The sequence below is a fragment of the Gavia stellata genome, chromosome 13 (genome assembly GCF_030936135.1).
Source record: "Gavia stellata isolate bGavSte3 chromosome 13, bGavSte3.hap2, whole genome shotgun sequence".
NCBI classification, from domain to species: Eukaryota; Metazoa; Chordata; class Aves; order Gaviiformes; family Gaviidae; genus Gavia; species Gavia stellata.
Window position 1 is genome coordinate 24,794,259 of NC_082606.1, and position 18,280 is coordinate 24,812,538.

The window sequence follows — 18,280 nt, forward strand, 5'->3', positions numbered from 1 at the left end:
GAGAGCTCGGCTGAGCAGGAGAAGGGCAGGTGGTCAGCAAACAGCTCCCCGGAGCGCGGAGATGACTCCTCTCACCCCAGGCACCATTTCCTCCTCAAGAAGCAGGGCTTTGGGCAATAATCTAGCCATTTGGGGCCCTTCAGGTATGCTCAGCTCCTGCACTTGGCCAGCAGCAGCTTTACACCTTTGTGGAGGGAGTGAAAGGGACAGAATAAAATCCATCTCCTCCCACAGCTCTGTTTGGATTGCTGCAGGATGGTAAGTCAGCCCCACCTGAATGTTTTTTGTAGCTGTGCTCATTCTTTGTTCAGGTCTCATCTAGAGCAGGAGGAGGAAACATGGCTATTCTCCTGCATCCGGTAATTTGGCAAACAGGAGCTAGAGTGTATGCAGGATGCAGTAGTGTCCACTTCCAAAATACTCTCCCAGTCCGTGCTTCTGCGTCCTTTGCTGTTGGTACCACTGCAGAAAAGAACCTCTTAATGTTCCTGCACGTCTCAGCAGCCAGTCGCAGGCTTGGCTGAGCCTGCACACAGAGCAGGGTGAACAAGGTGGCTGGGGAAGAAGTGCCTTGGATGGGACAAGGGCACCTGGACTCCCGGTTCCTGCCACCAGCTCTGCTGTGTCATCCTAGGGCAGCTGCTGAAGGCCATACATGACTAGATTTAAGGCACATTCACAGCCCAGCCTGATTTCTAGCTGGGTGTCGTTGCTTGTGCTAGCTCAGCATCAATACCCTGCTAAGGGAACTGCAGCACAGCCTCCTAAACTGTCCACAAAAGTTGGCTTTTTCCCTCTTCATGCTGCAGTGACCCATTTGCTTCTGTTTGGAGGGTGCTGCCTGGCCAGGTCTCATTCAGTGCCCTCCAGCTGCATGGCTTCCCACCCCTGCTGGGCAGAGGAGAAGGCAGAGTATCTCAGGAGCTGCTTGATCACTACACAGATCCCTGGAAGCAGGGGAAGGTGATGCTCACTGATCACCACCAGCTGGTCTGTTTCAACATCAGTCGCAGCAAGACCACCATCGCCCCAGAGAAACACCTGTACAGCCGCATAGAGGTCCGCAAGGGCTGCTGGCCTTTCCTCCTCCCATTGATATCCCAGTTCCTGCACTGTATCCTCCACAGTCAGTCTGATGACAGGAGGCTTGCAGGAGCATCTGCCACGCAGCTGCAGCAGCGCCAGCCATGAGACACAGGCTCCCTCCAGGCACAGGGGAGGCCAAGCTCTGGGAATGGGGTGGATCAGACTGGCTTTCTGCCAGGACACAGGCTCTGTGTACTGGCAGCCTGCACAGTCCTTGTCCAGGGTGGGATGAGCAGGGACTGTTAAGAATGAATTAGTGCAGAAGGGCTGAAGCGCTGCGGCCCAAGCTCTCCTGGGACTTCTTTCTCAGGTGGGCAGCTGTTCCCCAACAGCATTTCGTGGTGGCCACTTCACAGCTTTTCCAGTGCTTTAGGTGTCACTTGTCAAAGGCAGAACTCTGTTGCCAGTGTACCAAGACAAGGACCAAGCTTGTCCTGAAACCCGAGGTCCATGGAGCAGTGTGTTCACTGTGCACGTCTGAGTCCCCTTTGGGAGTGTGTCTGCCCGTGGAGTTTGACAGGCAATGAGTCAGTGTCCTGCGTTTTTCTCAATGACGAAACTCAGCCAGTGTGTAAATAAAAAGCATCTTCTTCCTGATCATCCTGAACACCCTTATCCTGATGATCAACAGTGGTGAGCATGAACAGCCTCTCCTCTCCACTGCACAGAGCCAGCCTGACCCTGCTGCTGCCCCAGGATCTGCCTGGGCTGAGCACTCCCCGTGTAGGAGGGCTCGCTGCATCCTGTGACACACCATGGCAACAGGCTTAGGGCTGCTGCCAAAGGACATTCTGTGTGGTAGTTTTGCAGGGCATGCCCATGAGAGCCAGCACTAGTGATCAAATTCAAGTCAAGGGTTAGTTTCCGATAGCCACCTTCCCTGGCCACAGCCAGCACAGAGCAGCAGCCTTCCCTCCTGCTGTGTCCCATCCCATCCTCCCCAGGACCTCATGTCCCCAACTAGCCTTTGCACTCAGATCTCAGCCTCCGAGCGCTGCCTCCCATCACAGCCAGTCTGGCAGCTCAGCTGGATGTTGGGGGACAGTATTCAGTACTGGCTTTTCCGTCTCACCCTTCGTTTCTCCTTTGAGCAGCACGCTCCTGCCCTCACCCTGTCACCTGGTCCCTCTTGCTGACTGCTGAGTTTCAGCAACTGTCCCCTGTGCCCCCCAGAGCTGATGAACAGGACCAACGTTCACCAGGTGCTCACCACTGTCATGGAGGCAGCTGTCTGGGCCATTTCCAGCATTTTTGTCATCGATATTGCGCTGAACTGGCTGGTCAGCTTCAGGGGCTACTGGAAAAACACGTGGAATGTCTTTGACTTCATCGTCACCTTTCCCTGTGCTGCTGCCTTCCCTTGGGGCAGGTGTGGGGCAGAGGGCCGCCTGCGCCTGGCTGCCTGCTGGGAGCCCCCACGCCATCTGCCTGCTGCAGCCTTTTGTCCCCGAGATCCCATAGCTGTTCCACATGGCGGAGCAGTCCGTCTTCAGGAGGGTTCACTGTGTCTTCTGCATCCTGCACTCCCTAAAGCTCTTCTGCGAGTTCCGGCAGATCCAGATGATCCTCATGTCCATAGCAAGGGCCCTGAAGGTGGGCTGGGCAGCGCGGTACCGCAGTAGTGGGAAAGCACTGCTCGGCCACCTCTCCGCTGCACAGCTCCCCCTCCCACAGCTCAGCTCTGAGCAGTGGTCCTGTCTGCACCCTGCCCTGCCCTTTACCCACTGCTGCCTGTCCGCTGCCCTACCCCCAGCACTCACTGCTCCCGGCTGAGTCCCAGCACCCAGGAAGACCTGCTGCCCCGTGCAGCAGCACCCATGTCCTGCCCTTCCTGACAGCCCTGCCTCTCCCCACCAGGCCACGATCTACATCCTCCTGTTCCTGCTCATTTTCTTCTACATCTTTGCTGTCTCTGGCATCTTCTTCTTTGAGGACTACACCCACTTGCACTACGCAGATCAAATCTACAAGGACTACTTCAGGTACAGTGCCTCGGATGTGCCTGCACGCTGCAGCGTGCCTTCTCTGCCGGCTGCCCCGGGGCTTCTGCCACTGCGCTCTCCTGCCCAGCAGGAAACCTTAGCGCGACTGGGGCTGCGATGCTGGTACCAGGCACCAGCACCACCCGGGTGCCGCACACCTTGGCCCTCTCCTCCCCAGCAGCTTGTGAGGAGGGAGGGTTGCTGCCACAGCTTGGGCTGCTGGAAGCGCTGCTCGGAGTGCTCCCGTGCACGCAGACACCAGTGGTTGCAGGCAGAGCAAGGCTGGGGCAGGGAGAGCAGCCCTGCGGGGCTGAGGGGAAAGCCCCCACAGCTTCCTCTGCCAACCCATGCTCCCGCTTCCACTGGGAGGACGGGCTCCAGCTCCCACAGGATCTCTGCTGTCCCGCTGGTCTGGCGGATCCTGGCTATACCTCACACCCCCTGGATAGGAACGCGTGACCGTCGTACCCTGAAATACCCACATGGACGTGGGTGCTCGCAGGCTGCGTGGTGCAGAGCCGGGCGGGGGGGCACACTGAGGGCAGCCAGGCTCTGCGGGGACTGTGCTTCACCCTGCCCCACCTGGCATGGCAGACGGACGGCAGCATACAGAGCCCACACGTGACAGAGCCGTTTTCTTGCAGTGACTTTACCGATGCTGTTATGACTGTCTTCATTCTCTTCACCATGGGCCAGTGGCTTAACCTGCTTCAGGAAACTTGGAAGGTCCCCAGTCTGACCAAGTTAATCAGCGGAACCTACATCATCCTTTGGCTGCCGATCACATCCTTTCTCTTCAAGACCATCCTTGTGGAGATCATGGGTGAGCGCTGAGCCAGGGCCAGTCATCGGCCTCTTTCTGCAGAGCTCCCCAGACAGCTTGCAGGGTGCTTTTTTCCCCAAACACCAGCAAGGCAAGGCCTGTCCCTGCTCCCTCACGGGGCACACCTGGCTCCGGGCAGGGGGGTGGGTGCTGCCCTCTGCCACAGTCAGCACTGCGAGTTCCAGCAGGACACGAGCTGAACAAAAAGCAAGAGCATTGAAAGAGGAGCAGAGGCTGCACCCCAATCTCCTGCTCACTTTGAATCGGGATCTCTCACAAATGGGAGCCTGGAGGCCAGTGCCCAGCTGTGGTTTCTCTCCATGTTCGGAGCTGGGGAGCCACCCCTGCCTCCCGTGTTCTCCGGGGCACACGGCAGCACTGCAGGACAGCCCCATCCAAAGGGGCAGAGGCAGAGCAGCCTGGGGGCAGCCCACAAATCCCCCAGTCCTCTTCGCCCCATGGTGTCAAGACCCTCTTCCCAGCACTCACCACTGTACAATATTGCTTGCCAGTGAGCAATTTCCAAAGCGTATGGAGTAACCTGACTGAAAAATTGCAGCAGAGGGAAGCCCTGAAGCAAATGGATTTATTTGCTTGTGGTAGAGATGGGAAGATCCCAGCAAACTCCTCCCCAGAAACGCTCCCCACAGCACATGGGAACTGCAGCCTGAGGGAGATACTCGCCTTGCGATGCTCTTCCTGCCTTTGCCCTGCGGGGAGTCCCTGGCAAGCCTCAAGAGCCCAAGTGGTATCTCTGTTGGGTGAGTGTGGACATGCTGGGTCTGGACAGGAGGAGCTGGAACCAGAGGGGTCCTCCGTGCGTGACGGCCCCGGGAGCGGGGGAAACAGCCCAGCCCTGCGCCAGACGTGTCTGATGGTGCTCTCCCCCTTCCCTGCTTCAGACACAAAGCAGATCTGCTGGGCTGGATTTGGCCCAGATCGGATCCCTAGGTGCTGGGGGGACACGGCTCCAGGTCAGCCGGGGCTGACCGGTGGGTTTCCCTCCGCAGAGGGTTACAGAGCCCAGCGGTGGAGGGGGGCAGGGAAGCCTCCGCTCCCCGCGACAAGAGCTCCCAGCTGGAGCCGCCGGCAAAGCCCGTCGGTGATGTCCGCCCGGCCCAGGCCCGCGCGTCTCGGGAGCCGCGGAGCCCCGCGGCCCTCCGCGGGGGGAGGCTGGGCAGGCCTCGGTGACGGGGGGGTCGGGCCGGGCCCCGCCTGACAGGGGCTCGCCCTGCCCGGCCCCGGCAGCCCCGCCTCTCCCCGCAGAGCTGGCGCTGGCGCGGCTGCAGGAGCGGCTCGGGACCGGCACCGGCACCGGGACCATCGTCTGGGAAGAGCTGTACGACCCGCCGGGAACCGCCCGTGCCCCGCCTGCCGCCTCCAGTCAAACGGGCACCGCCAGCCCAGAGCCTGCTCGCCGCTCGTCCCGCTGCTCCGCGCCGACGCGCCCCGGCCCGGCGCGCCCCGGGGCCAGCAGGGGGCGCCGCCGACCGCTCCGGGACCGGCGCCGCCGCGGGGAGGGGGGCGGGGGTGCCGTCCCGCTCCGGTCAGCCCGCGGGGCCCGGCACCTCTGCGCCGGGGAGACCCGGCGCGGGAGCAGCTCCCGCAGCCGCCCAGCCAGCCAGGCTGCCCTCGGGCCGGGCAGTGCCCGCAGCCCGACGGCCCCCGCCCCCGCCGGGCTCCCGGCATCAATAATGCAAGAGCTCGGCACCGTCTGCGGCGGCGGGGCCGGCGGCGGCCTCGGGTTACAGCCGCGAGCCGAGGCCTGCGGGGGTCAGCCCCGCCGCGCCGGCGCTTCCAGCACCGGCGGCAGGAGCGGCGTGAGCGGGCAGGGGCTGGGCAGGGGCAGGGGCTGGGCAGGGGCTGGGAAGGGGCAGGGGCTGGGCAGGGGCTGGGCAGGGGCTGGGAAGGGGCAGGGGCTGGGCAGGGGCTGGGAAGGGACAGGGGCTGGGCAGGGGCTGGGCAGGGGCTGGGAAGGGGCAGGGGCTGGGCAGGGGCTGGGCAGGGGCTGGGAAGGGGCAGGGGCAGGGGCTGGGCAGGGGCTGGGAAGGGGCAGGAGCTGGGGCTGGGACAGGGGCTGGGGCTGGGACAGGGGCTGGGCAGGGGCAGGGGCTGGGCAGGGGCAGGGGCTGGGCAGGGGCTGGGAAGGGGCAGGAGCTGGGCAGGGGCAGGGGCTGGGCAGGAGCTGGGAAGGGGCAGGAGCTGGGGCTGGGACAGGGGCTGGGGCTGGGACAGGGGCTGGGAAGGGGCAGGGGCTGGGCAGGGGCAGGGGCTGGGCAGGAGCTGGGAAGGGGCAGGAGCTGGGGCTGGGACAGGGTCTGGGGCTGGGACAGGGGCTGGGAAGGGGCAGGGGCAGGGGCTGAGCAGGCAGCGGGGGCTGAGGCACAGCTCCATCTCAGTGGTCTGTGGGACAGATGTCTTTGGGGCTGCCCCTGTCAGAGGAGGGTTGGGAGCCACAGAGGATGCAAGAGTGGCAGGGGCTGGAGGCAGGCTACATGGGCACCTGGCGGTGCAGGCGGTGTGGGGCCTCATCCATCTCTCCCTCACTCCTGCCAGCCGCAGAACGCAGGAATGGCTGCTTCCCTTCCCAGCTTTGGAATGCTGCTCCTGCTGTTGCTGGGGGACCCCAGCTCCGGTGAGTGAGCATGACCCCCCCCGGGACCACAGATGCTGCTGTGATGGAGCCATGTTCGAGGTCTCTCCCGCTCTCTCAGTTCCTGCCTCCTGTGTGGGAGCGGGGCATGGCTCCTGAGGCAGAGAGCCCACTCCCGAGGTGTGGGCTGCCCTGCATACCTGGGTGTTGAGGGCCAGGCTGGTCCCCTGCGATGGTCGAGCCATGGGGAGTGTCTGTCCTGCCAGCTCTGGAAATGTGGGTGGTGGTCTTGGGCAGTGACATGCTGCGGCGGTGTGCAGAGAGCTGGAGGGGTCCCAAAGAGCAGGGTCTGCACGTGTGTGCACATTGGCTGCCTGCACTGCCATGCGGAGGGGTGATGCTCGCAGGGCCCCCGAGGGACGTGGCCTCTCACACAGGGCTGCAGGGGCAGCTGGCCAGGCCAGGGATGGCTGGTGGAGACCGTGCCACGCGGCGTGCCGGCCAGCTGGGCCCTGCCCCGCAGGAGCTGCCCCAGGAGGGAGTGACGCCGCGCCCAGACACCTCGTGCCCGTTCTCGAGGCCCGGGCCCGACTGCGATCGAGCGGCACCGTCCCAGCTGTCCCCGTCCCGGCTGTCTCACAAGCCAGAGCCCGGCGGCGCAGGGGGACGCCAGTCCCCAGGCAGAGCCCGCTGGAGGGGCTGGAGGCCGCGGGGGCCCCGCTGGCGAGCAGGGCTGCCTCGACCCCGTGGGGCGCCCGGGGGGGCACGGACAAGCTCTCCAGCCTCCCGCCCGGCCCGGGGCTGGCGGGGGAGCCGCGGGGGCCGGTGCGGCTGCCGCTCCCGCGGCGGGGCGGCCGGCGCCGGGCCGCGCTTCTCGGCCTCCTCCGTGGGCTGTGGGGCCGCGCCGGCGGGGCCCCCCCCTCCACCGCCCGGCCGCGCTGGGAGCTGCGGCCGGGCCGGGCCGGGGCGGAGGAGCGGGGCGCGGGCCCTGGGCCGTGCGGGCCCCTCTGGAGCAGCGCGCCGGGGCTGCGGGACGCCCTGCTGCGGGCGGCGGCGCGGGCGCTGGGGGCCCCGCGCACCGACAGCGACGGGCGCTGCGCAGGTGAGCGCCGCCGCCGGCCCCCGCTCCCCGCTCCCCGCTGCCCGGTGCCCGGTGCCCGGTGCCCGGTGCCCGGTGCCCGGCCGCCGCCTGACGGCCGCCCTCGCCCGCAGGGACGCTGCCGCAGCTGCTGCTCTGGTGAGTCGGGCGGCCGCGCCGCCCCGCCGCTCCCGCGGAGCCCGGTCCCCGCCCCGCGGGTCGCTGGGGCCGCCCGAGGCTCGGGGCGGGCGGGCTGCGGGCCGGGGCTGGAGGAGCTCGCCGCGGGACACGGCTCGAGGGTGCGGGGCCGCTGGGCTGGGGCGGCTCCGGAGCCGCGCCCCGGCTGGCCCGGCAGCACGGCGAGGCCGGTCGCTCCCGGGGCCGGGCCGGGCCGTGAGCCGTGCGGGCGCCCTGGCCGCGGGGTGGGGTGGGACGCGCAGCTCGGGCCGCAGGCACGGGGTTCCTCCGGGGCCGGCAGGGCTGCAGTGGGCAGCTAAGCTGGAGAGCGGTGCTGGGGCTGCCGCGGCCAGCGCGGTCGCTGATCTGGTCTCTGCCCTCCAGGGGCTTCCACCACAACCTCAGCTGGGACGCCCGGGGCCTGGGCTTCGCGGCTGGGGTGCTCCCTGCTCCGCCGCCCCTCCCCGGCTGCTTCCAGCCTGTCCCCCGGGCAGCAGCTGCCATGCCCCAGGGCCAGCCCTCGCTCCTGCCGCCTGTTCTGGAGGCTGCGTGCAATGACAGCGTCCCGGGGCTGCCCGGCGTCTCCAACTTCACGGTCTACCTCTACTGCAACCTCTTCAACAGCTCCCGGGGCTCCGGCCAGCGCCCGGGGGACCTGGGGGCTACCTGCTCCAACGCAGCCTGGTACCTCTCTGCAGGCGAGGGGGGCTCAGCATGGGCCCAGGCCTGCCGGGAGCGCTACCCTGCTCAGTTCAACAGCACCGTCTGCAGCAACACCTCCTTGAGGGAGACCCCCGGGCCCCAGCAGGTCCTGCTGGAGCAGCTCTGTGCCGATCTGGCCCAGGGCCCGGCGGGGGTCCGGCCACCCAGTCACAGCACCTGCCCACTGGGCGCGCACTGGGAGGATGCCTGGAGCTGCTTCCTGAGAAGCCACATGCTTTGGGGTGCCTGGCTGTGTGGCAGTGCGAGCCCTGAGTTGCTGCCCACCGACCTCCAGGCCTGGCTTTCCCAGCTGTGCGGCGGTCCCCAGGCACAGATGCCCAGCACCTTAGGGCCTGGGGGTGCAGATCCCTGCTCCTTCAAGGGCCGGAGCTTGTGGGCACAGGGGAACGCCAGCCTCTTGGAGCTCTGCAGGACCACTAGTCCCAGCTGCTTCCAGGAGCTGGTGTGCACCAATGCCTCCCTCCTGCAGCTGCTGGGGCATCCCCAGCCTGTGGTCGGGGTGCGCTGCCAGGGCGCCCTGCCCGGGGGACGCTGTCTGCTGCAGCAGCTCCTGGCGCTCCTGCCCCTGACCCCCAAGCTGGATGTTGCAGAGCTCTGCCCAGACCCGGCTGCCTACCTGCTGGGGCTGGCCTCGCAGCTCCCACGATGCCAGGAGGAGGGTCCAGGCTGGGTCCCCCACGTGAACTACCTCCTGCGTCTGCTTGACCACAGCCTGGCCCTCTCTGGACAAGAGGATGCTGGGCAGGTGGCTGGGGAGCAGCTGAGCGAGGCCATCCTCCTCTCCAGCCTCCTGGACAACACCTCCTTCTGGGGCTTGCTTGGGGTGAACGCGTCCGCAGGCATCCTGCGCACCGTGGGCGAGTACCTGGGGTGGGAGCACAGGGCTTCGCCCAAGAGGGAGCTGCTGAGCTGCTTTAGTGTGAGTTGGGCAGTGCTGGGGTGGTGAGCGAGGGCCTCCCTGGGTGTGGGGCAGCGGTCAGGGTGCCAGACCCCGGAAGCCCTCCCGCTGGCTGAGGGGTCCAGCTAGGGTGTGGGCCCCAGTCCTGGGGTCCCTGTCCAGTGCCAGCCATGGTGGGAGCAGGACCGGCACACGTGCTCTGCTCAGCCACTAGAGGCTGGGAGTGGCCAGTCCTGGATTGGGGTGTCAGGGCTGTGGCTCGGGGCGAAGCCACCCCCCCCTTGCCCCTGGGTCAGCTTCCCTGCAGCAAGGCTGCCCTGGGTGAGGAGCTCTGGGGGAAGGTCTGCACTGGGATGGGGAGTGCAGTCCTACTGTCTCCTGCAGACTGTGCTCTGGGACCTGCTCCAGGACAGCGAGGGCGCTCCTGCCTTGGAGATCCTGGTGCAGGTACTGCTCGCCCCAGCTGGGCTGGCTCCTGGCCCACCCAGGATCCTGCGGAGCACAGGGCCTGCCTGCCCCCTGTGCTCCCACGGCCTGGGTCCCCATTGCCGGCTGTGCTGAGCTGTGGCCTCCCCGCAGGAGTATCTGCAGATGCCAGAGGAGAGCTTCCAGGGGCTGCTGCTCGCGGTGGGGCCTGAGGCTGTGCAGCGCTTCCTGGCCCTGCTGCACCGCTCCTGGCACCGGCTGCGTGGGGAGGTGGTTAGAGGGGCTGCGACGGGGCAGGGTGTGCAGAGTGCTTGTGTGGTGGTTGCAGAACCTCTGTGATGGGGGGAAAGAGCCCATGTGTGTGGGGTGCACAGCATGTGGGGGGTACAGCCCACAGATGGGGGCACAGACCCTACACAAGGCGGGTGCGGAGTCCGTGCTTGCCAGAGTTCAGTGCTCCCACACGTGAGGGGTTGCAGAGCCCATGCATGGGGGGGGTGTGTGTGCAGAGCCCAGGCGCAGGGGTGCAGAGCCTGTGCGTGGGGTGTGTGTGTGCAGAGCCCAGGCACAGGGGTGCAGAGCCTGTGCCAAGGGGTGCTCTCCCGGGGCACGGCCGGGCAGCACTGGGCCTGTGCTTGTTGCCCATGGCTGTGTCCTGCTGGAGCTGGGGCTCACGCAGCTTTGCAGGTGCCGTCCAGGGAGGAGGCGCTGCAGTCGCTGGCTGTGCTGCTGCTCCGCAGATTTCCCCATCTCACCCCTCAGCTGTTTGTCAGCCTGTCGCAGTTCATTCCCTTCATGGCTGTGTCTGACATCGCGAGGCTCCCACCCGCCCTCCTGGCCAACGAGAGTGTGTAAGTGCTGCTGGATGCCTGGACTACCTGCATGCGTGCCGCAGTAGTGCTGGTGTAGTCCACCAGCTCCGGCCTGTGCCCTGCATTGCCCTGTCGCCCAGACACCCCAGCCCAGCCCCATGCTGCACTGTCCCCTGCAGAGCCCCAGCCCAAGCAGGCCATGTGATAGTGGTGCAGAAGGCCTCTAAGTGCCCCTGGGTCCTGGGGTCTGTGGGGCATGTGCTTGGTGATGGTCACTGAGGTGGGTGCAGGCTTGGCACAGGCCTGAGAGGTCTCTCTGTAGCTGTGCCCTGGCGCTCTGTCCCCACAGCCTCGCTGCCCTGCGGACTCACAGCACCCGCCTGACGCAGGGGCAGAAGGCCGCCTTTGCCAGGCACCTGCTGCAGGCTCCCTTCCTCGGGGCTGTGCCCACGTGGCCCCTCGGCTTCCTCCGTGCTGTCCTGCCACTGCTGCCCCACTTGCCGCTGCGCTGCTTCCTGCAGCTCACGCCCCAGCAGGTGGGATGCAAGTCCTGGGCCCCCACACGGGCTGCTCTGCCCAGCCAGCAGCAGACCCTCACCCCATGGCAGGCAGGGATCCCAACCCTGCACCCAGTGAGCTGGGACCCCTGCACTGCCAGCCCTGCGCATGGCAGGTGGGGATCCCTGTGCCCCCGAGCTGGGAATCCCACCCTGCCCAACCCTGCACCCCTGATCTTGCACCCCCCTGGCTGGGAGCCCTGCATGCCCTTCCTTGGCCCCGCACGCTGAACCCCCGGCGCTGGCTGGGAGCCCCAGGTCTGGTCAGGAGAATGGAGCCAAGTCTTTGCCTGCCCAGATCTGGGGGCTGGGGGACAGCTGGCAGCTGCTGCAGCTGGGGCTGGTGCAGGGCCGCCATGTAGCAGGCAGCCTGGCGAACAGGAGCCGCGTGGCTGGCGCTGAGCCAGGGCACAGGTGAGCGTGATGGGGGCTGCCAGTGCCAGTACAGCCATGCCCCAAGCCGGGCTGGTGTGGGGCCTTGGTCCTGCTGCGAGGGCCACAGTCTTGCTGCGGAGTGGGGCTGGGATGGGTGCTGGCAGGGCCACCCTTGCCTGCTAACAGGCTTTTTCTGCACAGGCTGGGGGCCCTTGCCTGCTTCCTGAGCCCCGAGGAGCTGCAGGACCTGTCATGGCTGCAGGACCCCCGGGGGGCAGTGGAGCAGAGCCTGCTGGCGTGTGCGGCTGCAGGGACCCTATGGCAGCACGGGCGGGTGAGCCAGCCCTGGGGGGGGGATACCTTGGCTGTGCCAGGCCACCCCCAGGGGCAGCACGTGGACGGGCACCCCGGGGAGCTCGGCTCCTGTCCCCTTGCTCTCTGAGGGAGCCTGGCCACAACGTGCTGGCACGAGTAGGGGTGCCAGGGCAGTGGCTGCTGGTCAGGCAGCACATCAGGCACCAGCATCAGCTCCATTTTTTCCCCCCCTGGCTCCTTCTGCCACAGGGAGTGGGGCAAACTGCCCAGCAGCCCTGGGCTCATGGTCTCTCCTGCTCTGTGCCAGCAGGTCATGCTCGCCCTGGCAGAGTTGCTGCGTTCCACCAGCCTGGCCGTGGTGAGCCCTGGGGAGCTGCCAGCATGGAGGGGCGTCCTCCCTGAGATGGGAGTGGGCTTCCTGGAACGCCTGTCAGCTGCCCAGCTGAATGCCCTTCTGCCCCAGCTGCGGCCGACGCAGTTGACGCGTGCCCAGGTGAGTCCAGCATGGCTGCACATGCCCTGGGCAGGGGGTCCCCGGGGGCTCGAGGACCAGGGCACTGTCAGGGAGCCCAGCGCAGTGCAGCCGGGCAGTCTCCAAGCCTCGCCCCTGCCCTGCTAGGGCTGTGCTAGCCGGGCTGATGACCACTGCCTTCTTCTGCCCCCCAGGCATCCTTCCTGCTTGCACGGGCGGTCCAGAGCGACAATGTGAGTATCTGAGGTGCCTTTGCAGGAAAAGGATGGGCTGCAGGTTCTGTGCCCTGGTGCCTGAGCGCAGCCCCAGATCTCTCACGCCTATGCCTGCCTGGCTGAGCTGCCAGCCACCCCAGTCCCTCTGCTGTTGCAGGGTCCCTGTGCAAGGTGCAGCCCTGCTGCGGCACGGCTGCCCAAGTAAGGCCAGCACATTTCTCTGCAGGTGACGGCAGGGGAAGCAGCCAGGCTGTGTCCCCTGCTGCCAGGCCTGGGACCCACATTGCTGGCAGCTGTCCTGGCCCCTCTCCGGGTCCAAGGCTGTGCATGCCTGGGGCCAGCCCTGCCCCTGCTCTCAGCGGCACAGGTGGCATCCCTGCTGCAGGCTCTGCAGCCCCTGGACGGCTGGCCCCACTGCCTGCTGCCCCTGCTGCCCCTCCAGCTCCTGCGTCCCAGCACCCAGGCTCTGCGGGGGGCTCCGTGGGACCCAAACCTGCCCTGGTCCCCACAGCAGGTCAGAGGCCAGGCACAGGGCTGCAGGGGAAAGTGCTGCACCCCTGTGCCTCCCACTGCTGCCCCCCCAACAGGCCCAGCTCCTCTGGAGGGAGGTGGAAGCCAGCACTAACTGCAGCCATCGCACTGCTGGGTGAGAGCAGCCCGCCCGGGCTGGCTGATGGGCGCCAGCTGGGGCGCGGGGATGGGGGCATCTGGGAGCAGCCTCTGGGGTCCCACAGAGGGCGAGGGGGCTGGGTGCCCTGGACGGGAGGTGGGTGTGTGCCCTGGGCAGGAGGCGAGAGCCTTGGTAGGGCCCTGGGCAGGGTTGAGTGGGTCTCCATGGGGGATGGAGACCATGGGGATGGAGACCATGGGGATGGTGAAGCCCCAACAGGATCTAATGCTGTCATCCTGCAGTCCCCTGGGCTCGCTGGTGGTGGGCATGAGCTGCGCCACGCTGCAGGAGCTGGGCCGGGAGGATTTCCTGTGTACTCTCCGGACCCTCTATGTGCAGCCCCACTCCCTGCCTGCCAGCCTGGTAAGGAGGAGGCTCCACGACCCCCATGGCTCGCAGGCAGCCTGTCCCTGTCCTGTGCTCACAGCATGGTGTCCCCAGAGGCGCTGCGTGCAGGAGGAGGTGCTCAGACGTCCTGTGCTCTCTGAGGAGGAGCTGGCATGGCTGGGACCTCGGTTCCTCATGGAGTTACCGTAGGTGTCAGGAGCAGCTGGCCCTGGGGGACATGGGCCACCCCTTCTGCTCCCACTGCCCCCTTTCCCCCGGCTGTAGGCTGCAGGCCCACAGCCCCCACCTTGGGCCCATCACCTCCTTGTGTCCCCAAGGGGCCAGTGAGCCCCTGCCCTGCTGCGCCCGAGTGTGGAGCAGGGACTGGTGGCAGAAGCCCTCCGCAGGCAGTGCTGCTCCCCGGCATCCCCAGCCCGCGGACCTGGCCGTCCCTGGGGGCAGCCCTGGCGGCAGCCCCTGCCCGGATCCTGGGTACCCCTGCTGTGAGAGGGGGTCTGCAGGGTGGGGCTCGGTGTCCCATTCATCCCCGGGCAGAGCAGCCCCTCGCCCCGCCGTGCCCAGCCGTGCTCTGGCTCCTGCAGGGCAAAGCTGGTGGAGATGCTGCCCGATGCCATGGTGCGGCTGGTGCTGGACCACGTCACCCGCCAGCCCCGCAGCCTGCTGGCCCTGCCGGCCATCCGCCAGGCAGCCCTGGCCCACAGGGCCCTGCGCTCCCTGGTAAGGGCAGGGAGCCCAGCGCGGGGTGCGGGGAGATGCAGCCGCCCACCCTCACTCCTCTGCTCTCCCCCCTGCAGCGGCTTCCAGCAGGGACGCAGCTGGCTGGGGAGGACCTGGACCGGCTGGGCCCGCTGGTGGGGTTCCTGGGCCGGGAAACTGTGGCCCGCATCCGGCCTGAGAGCCTGCTGCCGCGGCTCGGGGACCTGCAGGACACCTGCCTGGCCATGGAGGCGGCTGCTGAGTTGGGGCAGCTGCTGCTGTCGGAGCAGGCTCTGGGGTAGGTGGCGGGCAGGGGGGCATGGGGCCCTGACAGCACCACCTTGATGCCTGCTCCCGCAGGCCCCCCCCAGGCTGGCGCCTGCCCACCCTGCAGCAGCTGGGGCGCCTGGTCTTCCTGCTGCCCCTCGAGAGCCTGCGCGCCGTCCCGCGGGTGAGCACCGTGTCCTGTCACACCAACGCCGTGCTGCCCCATGGCTGGCCGCGCCCCAGCCCCTCCGGTCGGTCATCATGCAGCTGTGCCAACCCTCCAGTGCCCCGTTCTCCTGGCTGTTCTGTCCTTGCCAGTGCCCCACCCTTGTGACAAGGGTGGCCATCGCCACCAGTGCCCCATCCCCGTGGCTGCACTGTCCCCACCAGTACTGCATCCTCATGGCTGTGCCATCCTCAATGGTGTCCCATCCTCGTGGTTGTGCTGTCCCTCCCAGTGCCCTGTCCTTGTGGCTGTGCCATCCCCACCTGTGCCCCACCCTTGTGGCTGTGCTGTCCCTGCCAGTGCCCCGTCCTCGTGGCTGTGCCACCCCATCAGCACTCCTGCCCCCGCGGCCGTGCCATCCTTGCTGCTCCCCTGGGCCTTTCTGCTCCCCTGGGCCTTTCTGCCAGTGGGGTCTGTCCTGGCCCCTCTCTCCACATCCGCCTGGTGCTGCCCCAGGACTTGCTGAGCAGAGACACGGTGGAGCAACTATTGCAGAGCCAGCGGGATTGGGAGCAGAGTGAGCTGGGACGCCTCTGCCACCCCCTCAGCACCCCAGGTGAGGGCCCCAGCCCACAGGAAGTGCTGGTGGCCCCGCTGGTGGCAGCTGCCAGGCCAGGGGACCAAGGTGAGACTGTGCACTCCCCCTGCCAGCCCCGCATGGACCCTGTCCCCACTCATGCACCTCCTGTCTGTGGTGCCCTCCCACGCCCTGCCCACATACTTTGTGCCCCTGCTGCCTGCTGTCCCCCATGCTGTCCCCTCCCCGGCTGGTGCGCCCCCCTCGTGCACCCCGCAACAGGCGCTGCGGGGGCTCTGGGGGGCGCTGGGGCTGGGGCCAGTCCACTCAAGACGGCTCTGCAGCCCCTGTGCCCAGCTGTGCCGACATGCGTGCCACCTTCCCTGCGGCATGGAGCGCGGCCCAGCTGGCCGCCATGGCCCCCCAGCAGCTGGAGAGCTGCCTGGGGCTGCTCAGCCAGGACCCGGCGCTGCGCCCTGACCAGCTCCGGGCTGCCCTGGGCCAGGCCAAGCGGGTGAGGGGGGACACGGGGGGCTGTGCTGGTGGGGGTGGTTGGGCTGGGTGGGCTGTGCTGGCCCTGGGGGGCAGGTGCTAGATGCGAGGATCTGTGCTGGCCTGCAGGGCAATGTCCTTGGGGGGCTTTGGTGGCCTTGGGGTCTGCCTGTGGGTGGCTGTGCTGGCCTTGGGGGGCTGCCCGTGGGGAGCTGTGCTGGCGCTGCCAGGCGGCGCTGGGCTGGGGGGTCCTGGCAGCTCGCGGTGCTGCTGGTGCCACAGCTGTGGGGCAGCGCCCGGGCACTGGAGCCAGCCCAGACCCTGCGCCTGGGACGGCTGGCCACCCAGCTGGGCGAGCCGGAGCTGCAGGAGCTGCTGCTCCCAGACTGGGGGGCCCTGTCCACCCTGGGGGAGCTGGACGGCTGGTCGCCTGAGCAGGTGAGGCCCTGGGGGCCCGGGGCGGGGGGGGAGTGGCTGGCCCCGGTGACAGGCTCTCCCCCAGATGCAGGCCATGGCGTCTGCTTTCCTGCGGCAGCGCGGGGTGAGTGCCCCGGACCTGGGGCTGCCTGAACTGGTGGCGCTGGGGCACCTGCTCTGTGGGCTGCCGACAGCCGAGCTACAGGGCCTGGACAGCCGGGAGCTCAGGTGGGTGTGCGCCCACAGGGAGCACGGGCCGAGCCCCCCGTCGGGGGCAGGCACCACCTGCTGCCTCGGAACAGGCAGGGGTGCTGCGCCCCAGTGCATGGCTGCCTGACGCTGCCTGCTCCCCGCAGCAAAGCCGCTCGTTTCCTGGGTTCGCTGAGCCTGCGCTGCACGGAGCAGCAGGCGGAGGTGCTGGCTGCCCGTCTGACTTCCAGCGCTGCCTTCGGCCCGGCTGCCGACTGGGGACCCGAAATCTTCACAGAGGTCGGGACGCTGGCAGGTGAGGGCTGGGACAGAGCCATGCGCTGTGGTTGCTGCTGCCTGCCCTGCCAGCCCCTGTGCCTGGGGATGGCATCCTGATCCCACGCTCTGTGCCCCAGCTGGCCTCCCCGACATCGTCCTCTCTGCGCTGGTCCCCGAGCAGATCTGGGCGCTCACACCCCAGGCCATCGCTGCTGTCCCGGCACCCAAGTTGGCAGTGAGTTCCCAGCATCCCCCACTGGCGTGCTCAGCTGGCGCACACGTGGCACCATACCTCTGCACACCAGGGAGGGGGGGATCCCCAGCCGGGCCAGCGTGGTGGGAGCCTCCCGCGCCAAACACTGAGGGACGGAGGTGGGACGTGTCCTGACTGCACTGGGGAGCGGGTGCAGGACCTCGCCGTGGCTTGCTGCCCTCTCCACGCAGGTGGTGTTTGGTCCAGCTCAGCTGCGCACCCTCTCCAGCACCCAGGCCGCAGCTGTCACCCCGGAGCAGCACCGGTGGCTTGGCAGCGCCCAGCGCCAGGCCCTGGCCAGCGCCCGGCGTGAGGGAGAGGCTGTCCAGGACGGCCAAGGTGAGAGTGGCAGGGTGGCGTCTGTCCCCACGCAGCACCCAGGCTGCCTGCTGCAGGTGGCTCCTCTGCCCGGCCGCCCCTTGTCCCTGCTCTGCACCTCCGGGATGCCAGGAGGGCTCAGGTCATGCGGGTTTGGCCCTGGTGCCTGCAACGCTGTCCCGTGGGAAGGCTGGCCCCACTGCCTGCCCAGCTCATGCTCCCTCTTGGGCTGTGTCCCATCCCACCTCTGCCCAGGCAAGACCTCCCTGCTGCCACCCCCTGCCCTAAACCCAGGTCCTGAACAGCGGCTCTGGGGGCAGCAGCAGACGGTGCTGTCCCTGCCCAGAACTGTCCATATGTGCACGTGCGTTTGTGTGTGCACACTTGCGAGCACTGCGAGGGCTCCTGGCAGCAGCAGGGATGTGAGCCTCTCCGTGGAGTGCTGGTGCTGGCATGTTCAGCTCTGACAGTGCTTTCTCTCCCGCAGGCAGGAGCGGAGCCAGGCCCCAGTCTGCCTTCACCTTGGCTCTCCTCCTCTGCCTGCCCCACTGCTTTCTGTGAGCATCCCAGTAATAAACTTGTGATGAGCACAAGTGATGAGCTCTGCTCCCTGCTTGCTCATGTGCCTGCAGCGACCTGTGGCCCCAGAGCACCTTTCCCTGCCTGGCCTTGACTGTCCCAGCAGCTCCTGGCATCCTGCAGCAAGCTGCCCCCCAGCCCCGGCTCCCTGCCCACATGCAGTCCCTTGCAGCCCCCCCAGGCCAGGGCAGCTCCAGAAGCCCCCCAGGCCCCTTCCCCAGGGCAGCAGTGGCTCAGGGAAATCCCAAGAAAGGCTGCTCAGGGCAGGTGCAGGAAATCCAGACCCGGGCGGGTGCCTCTCTGCAGGGGCACAGGGCACTGGGGAGATTGGTGGGGCAGTGGGTGCTGGGGTAAGGAGCAGACCAAGCCACAGCTACAGCAGCACACGTTTATGGGGTCTGGCCTGGTGCGTTGCGGGTAACAGGACGCAGCGACATGCTGGACACAGAGATCACGTAAGCTACGGGAGGAGCTGGGTCCCACAGGACTGGCGCTAC

General features: G+C 67.4%; 1 protein-coding gene across 1 annotated transcript; it reads left to right on the plus strand.

The window, feature by feature from the left end:
- The first annotated feature begins 966 nt into the window (after positions 1 to 966).
- STRC (stereocilin) lies at positions 967 to 18,242 on the plus strand. Its single transcript, XM_059824155.1, has 32 exons — positions 967 to 1,126; positions 2,260 to 2,366; positions 2,548 to 2,679; positions 2,944 to 3,068; positions 3,713 to 3,891; positions 5,158 to 5,230; positions 7,501 to 7,586; positions 7,697 to 7,721; positions 8,124 to 9,381; positions 9,745 to 9,807; positions 9,940 to 10,059; positions 10,474 to 10,637; positions 10,948 to 11,134; positions 11,454 to 11,569; positions 11,732 to 11,864; positions 12,156 to 12,338; positions 12,512 to 12,550; positions 12,759 to 13,046; positions 13,120 to 13,178; positions 13,445 to 13,565; positions 13,644 to 13,735; positions 14,132 to 14,285; positions 14,366 to 14,544; positions 14,607 to 14,697; positions 15,196 to 15,364; positions 15,601 to 15,770; positions 16,031 to 16,186; positions 16,257 to 16,393; positions 16,522 to 16,670; positions 16,771 to 16,868; positions 17,078 to 17,225; positions 18,208 to 18,242. The coding sequence occupies exons 1-32, from the start codon at positions 967 to 969 to the stop codon at positions 18,240 to 18,242; spliced, it is 5,196 nt and encodes a 1,731-aa protein (XP_059680138.1).
- The last annotated feature ends 38 nt before the right edge of the window (positions 18,243 to 18,280 follow it).

Coding starts and splice junctions, on each gene's coding strand:
- STRC (XM_059824155.1), top strand. CDS start 967: ATGCTCACTGATCACCACCAGCTGGTCTGTTTCAACATCAGTCGCAGC. Junction 12,339..12,511: donor CGCAGTTGACGCGTGCCCAG/GTGAGTCCAGCA, acceptor TCTGCCCCCCAG/GCATCCTTCCTGCTTGCACG. Junction 16,394..16,521: donor CTGGACAGCCGGGAGCTCAG/GTGGGTGTGCGC, acceptor TGCTCCCCGCAG/CAAAGCCGCTCGTTTCCTGG.